The sequence below is a fragment of the Sinocyclocheilus rhinocerous genome, unplaced genomic scaffold (genome assembly GCF_001515625.1).
Source record: "Sinocyclocheilus rhinocerous isolate Xijiao unplaced genomic scaffold, SAMN03320098_v1.1 scaffold768, whole genome shotgun sequence".
In the NCBI taxonomy this organism is placed as follows: domain Eukaryota; kingdom Metazoa; phylum Chordata; class Actinopteri; order Cypriniformes; family Cyprinidae; genus Sinocyclocheilus; species Sinocyclocheilus rhinocerous.
Window position 1 is genome coordinate 614666 of NW_015634483.1, and position 5797 is coordinate 620462.

Genomic DNA, 5797 nt, shown 5'->3' on the forward strand with positions numbered 1-5797 from the left:
GATGTGAGTGAGTGCAGGTACAACTGCAGGAGAAATGGCTTGAAGGAGATGAGATGGAATAGAATCAAGCGGACAAGTAGTAGGATAATTGGAAAGGATGAGTTTAGAGACTTCTGCCTCAGAGAGTGGAGAGAAGGATGAAAACGATTGTATGTTTGCTGGTAAGATGTGTTTGGCAGTTTGTGGTGTGGCAAATTGTGCACTGAGGTTTGTAATTTTATTAATGAAGAATGTGGCAAAGTCGTCAGCTTTGATGAAGGAGGGGGAGGAGGAGGACAAAGGAGGGAGGAAAATGTTTTAAAGAGCATGCGAGAGTTAGGCGAATTGTTAATTTTGTTGTGATAGTATGTCCTTTTAGCAGTGGAGACCAGGGTGCGAATTACACAGTGACCATCGGGGGGGTCAGAAGATTGTTTCTTATGTTTTAAATAGGGCTGTCAAGTGATTTTAAAAAAATCTAATTAATTACATAATGTGCCAATTCATTAATCAAAATAATCTCAAATTAATAAGATTAATTAATTAACATGCACATTATGTGCCGATTAATTAAAGAAATAGTGGTTTGTGAATGTTGATGCTTAGCCTAAATTATTTTATCGGGAGTGTTCATGTGAGCGATACTGCAGTCTTAGGCCCACCCCAAATGCTCTCATTGATTGAGACGTGTGATGACGCCCATCCCAAGCCAGTACTGATCAACATCCCACCCCTCCTGTGACACATGGTTTGTCTGTATGTGAATTCAGAGCCAGTGAGTAACGGGCTTTCAAAATAATAATAATAATAATAATAATAATAATAATAAAAACTGCGTTAATGCACGATAAAATAATTGTCGGCGCTAACGTGATAACACGTTAACTTGCCCAGCCCTAATTTTTACTTTTTACTGTAATTAATTAAATATTCATTAAATATTATTAACAAGCATCAGAGGAAAATTTTGCATTTATAAAAAAATATATATATAATGATTCTAAATGAATTTTCTTTGTCAAATATAATTTCAGGATGAAATCGGGAAGTTTTCGAGAAGACCTGGATGTTAATGCCATACATAAAGCAGGGCTAAAGTATGGTGCTTCATGTTTATTTTGGGCTCGATGATGCTAAATATTCTCAGAATGTACCTCCTCATCGATCTCCTCTTCGACCGCTGCCTCTGTGCTCAGGCCGTTGTGATGGAGGGGTGTTCGGCCATTCAGACCATACAGAGGTTTGGCACAGCTCAGAGTCACCTGCTTCTGTACTGCACTGTTAAACGTACGGTGCTGCTGAGCCTGAGAGAACAAGGTGATGAAGAGGAGATCAACAATAACGTCAACAGCCTCTCACTGCAACTTTAGTTTTCCATATACGTGTGCAAAAATGTTTAGTACCCATTATCTACATCTCAAAACCAGGTGTCTACATAGAATATTTTAAAGCATCAGGGTTTAGCTCAGGCTGTTCCACAAGGTAGGCAGCATTAACATGCAAACAGCAAACTCTGAAACCAATGATCAATGAATCTATTCTCCAATGCACTTTGTATGATATGCAGACACCTATGTACACCCCTTTTGGGCTCGATGATGCTAAATATTCTCAGAATGTACCTCCTCATCGATCTCCTCTTCGTCCGCTGCCTCTGTGCTCAGGCCGTTGTGATGGAGGGGTGTTCGGCCATTCAGACCATACAGAGGTTTGGCACAGCTCAGAGTCACCTGCTTCTGCACTGCACTGTTAAACGTACGGTGCTGCTGAGCCTGAGAGAACAAGGTGATGAAGAGGAGATCAACAATAACGTCAACAGCCTCTCACTGCAACTTTAGTTTTCCATATACGTGTGCAAAAATGTTTAGTACCCATTATCTACATCTCAAAACCAGGTGTCTACATAGAATATTTTAAAGCATCAGGGTTTAGCTCAGGCTGTTCCACAAGGTAGGCAGCATTAACATGCAAACAGCAAACTCTGAAACCAATGATCAATGAATCTATTCTCCAATGCACTTTGTATGATATGCAGACACCTATGTACACCCCTCCAAATCAGTCACTTATAAGAATCCGTCTCAGTTAGGAAGCAACCATAGACTAGATTTTGAAACCTAGATGTACAACAGTCTATTTTAATAAAATAAAATAAAATAAAATAAAATAAAATAAAATAAAATAAAATAAAATAAAATAAAATAAAATAAAATAAAATAAAAATAAAATAAAATAAAATAAAATAAAATAAAATAAAAATAAAATAAAATAAAATAAAATAAATAAAATAAAAATAAAAATAAAATAAAATAAAATCCTACCTGTCTCATTGCAGTTTCACCAATTTTATCCGAGTGCTTTCGGATACTCTCCAAGAAGTCTTTTAGGTCAGACATGGAGATCTCCTTAATCTCCTCTCGGAGTTTAGGAAGCGTCTCAGCCATGATTTGGCAGAACCTGTACTGGCTCACTCTGGGAATATAAATGTTTTGTAGCTGCTCCATGGTTTTCAATGCAGAGTAGTATCTGAAAAGAAAAAGAATCATGTCAGACACCAGTTTACTAGTCCCTAAAACCCCCTAAAATCACTGAAACATCAATTTGATAACAGCAATGTGACGATCAATAAAGGCTAAGATGGAGTCAATATTCTTTAAAAAGCAAAAATCTGGGTTACAGTGAGGCACTTACTAGGGCTACAATGATACATTGATATGGAGTGATGCATTGATCAAATGAATAATGATACGATGTAATGACAACACAGAACACACAAACACCGATATCTATATTTTTAAGATGCACCTTTATTTTGACACTCACATTCATCGACTGTTTTAAACATTTCACAGAGGTGTCATTAAATATTTGATAAGTTATAATTATTATTATTACTATTATTAAGTTATAACAACCAGTAGTGATATCGTATTAGCAATTTTGAGGTAGCTCAATTAAAAGTTTGTGCTGCATTTGCGAGTTAATAAAAATGTAACTGTGTAAAATCACACAAGCACAAAATATCATAATAAATCTAATCAAATTGTAATTGTATTGCGGCATATTTTGAGGTATCTATAAAAATCATATCTCTGGCTAAGAGAATCACTGTCAGATTGTATCATGATGAAAGTGAATGGAGCCAATCTTGTACTCACTGTTTCAATAGCACAGCCACTAGATGTAAACCATATGTGCATTAACATGATTTTAGTGTGAAGAGTCTGTTCACAAGTCTGTTGCCATAAAACCCTAAAATAACTGTAAAAATGATAAGAACAACTTTACAGCTCAAACAAGTTTTAAGAGGAGAATTAACGCAAGCGTTTTTATAAAATTAAAAGCTTGACATTTCTACAAATAAATGCCCTGTTCACTTCTGTTGCAAGTGCCTCATTGTAACTTTTTTTTTTTAAGAAAACAAAAGGCGAGTCAATTTTCTGTTGACATAAATGTTGTTGATTTAGCTTAACTTACTGAACTCAGAATGTTACTATAACTGTCAGAGTTTTTTGTGTTTACGGTTGATAAGCAGTGTTGCAACTGTGTGGTCACAGGTGGCTGTTTATCAGCATTGAATAACTACAATACTACCACAACAAACACAGAAGTTTATTAACGGCTTGTGTTCCTGTGCTCTTCATACCCAATTCATTATATATTTTGCTTGTATGAATTAGAGGAGAATTTTATTTTTTGAAAAAAAAAATTTTTTTTGTGATTTTTTGCCATCTCAAAGAGGCACAAAATCACTTTCACAGACTTTTTCATTAACTGTTCCCTCCTGGTGGAATGACCTGCCCAAATCAATCCGAGCAGCTGAGTCCTTAACCATCTTCAAGAAACGACTAAAAACACATCTGTTCCACCTTTATTTGACCCTCTAACTCTAGCACTTTCTATTCTATTTTAATTATGCTTTATCTATATTTATCTTCTTTTTTATTAAAAAAAAAACAAAAACAAACAAACACTAGCTTTCTATTTTTTCTATTCTATCTACCTGTTTTTCTTTGTGTGTGTGTGTGTATATAATATATATATATATATATACACCTTGCTATGTGTACTGCGTTAGGCTAACCGAGACTTGTCATTTGCACTTATATATTGTTGCTCTTTTGTTAGTTTTGACTGCTTTTATTGTCCTCATTTGTAAGTCGCTTTGGATAAAAGCGTCTGCTAAATGACTAAATGTAAATGTAAATTAGCGTAGTGGCCAAATTCATGGAAGTATGCCGCAATCAAGTCATGGGAAAGCATAGGGTTTTTTTTCCATTTATATCCAAACTTAATTACTTTTATTTTTTTTATCCCCAGGATGCGCTAGTGGTCAAAAGTTTTGAATAATTAAGATTTTTTTTTAATGTTTCTGAAAACAAGTCTCACCAAGGCTGCATTTACTTAATCAAAAATACAGTAAAAACTAGGGATGCACCGATACCACTTTTTCCAGTACTCGCCCGATACCGATACTTTTATTTTTGGTACTTGCCGATACCGATACCGATACTTTTATTGCATTTGTACATTTTTTTAAATATTGGGTATAGAAACCAAAAGGGTATGTATAATGTTAGTTGGTTAACTTGAGTACAGGAGCTCAGTATCGGGCCAGATACCGATACCAGTATCGGTGCATCCCTAGTAAAAACGTAACATTGTGAAATATTCATACATATTCGTACAATTAAAAATAACTGGTTTCTATTAGAATACATTTTAAAACGTAATTTATTCTTGTGATGGCAAAAGTGAATTTTCAGTATCATTACTCCAGTCTTCGGCATTAAAAGATCCTTCAGAAATCATTATAATATGCTGATTTGGTGCTCAATAAATATTTCTTATCATTATCAATGCTGAAGTAAGATTTAAAATAAATAAATAAAGATATGAATACTTTTATTTGGCAAGGATGTATTAAATTGATGAAAAGTGACAGTAAGAACATTTATAATGTTACAAAATTTTCAGTTTCAAATAAATGCTGTTGTTTTTCTGCTCATGAAAAAGAATCCCAATGATCACAGTTTTCACAAAAATAGCAGCACAACTGTTTTCAAAGCTGATAATAATAAAAAGAAAAAAATAATTGCTTTACTGTATTTTGATCAAACAAATGAAGTCTTTTTGAGCAACTTTTTGAAACTTCAAAAAGCATTAAAAAAATCGTAATTATTCCAAATATTAAAAATATATCCAGTATTATGTATGCAACATGGGCTCTAAAATACCAAACTTGCACACCTGTGTCTTTCCATATTCAACGTACTTATATGCTTAATAACTTGTACCGCAGTAGCCGGTGCCTCTGAATGCTCCCTGACCTCACCGCTCTGAAGTGCGCGTGCGTCCATGTGGAAGGCCAAAGTGGCGCCCTTCCCAGCGACTGCTACATGTGAACGGTGAAAGAATCCCTGTCTGATTAGACCATGTCCCAGCCTAGTCATTAGCGCGCAGTGGCGACACACAGATTAATGGAAAAACACATTGCACTAATTGCCTCAATTTGGAGGAGGCCTGTCATGGGACTGCTGGTACAGGGCAGTGCTGTGAAGAAGGGCACACACAAGGTCAATTGTCTTTGCGTTTGAATAGTTTATTTATTCATGATGTGTTATGACTTACTAAATAGACATTAATGGAAAAAGAAGGGTCATTATTTTCAAGTTCAATGTGACCTTACACCCATCCCGTCATTCTAGGAGATGACCGAACACTTCTTTATAAAAGAGGCTTAAGTACATTTTTAGATAAATTCTAATAGTTCAATTATTTTTTATATATATATATATATATATTAGTGCCATCAAAC

General features: G+C 34.9%; 1 protein-coding gene across 1 annotated transcript in view; it reads right to left on the bottom strand.

Moving 5' to 3' along the window:
* LOC107745664 (exocyst complex component 6-like) overlaps positions 1-5797 on the bottom strand; it is a 59492-nt gene that overhangs the window by 37827 nt on the left and 15868 nt on the right. The window contains exons 6-7 of the mRNA XM_016559589.1: positions 2301-2505; positions 1602-1751 (exon numbers count right to left, since the gene is read on the bottom strand). Of these exons, the coding sequence (XP_016415075.1) occupies positions 1602-1751; positions 2301-2505 (355 nt within the window). The remainder of the gene's footprint in view (positions 1-1601; positions 1752-2300; positions 2506-5797) is intronic.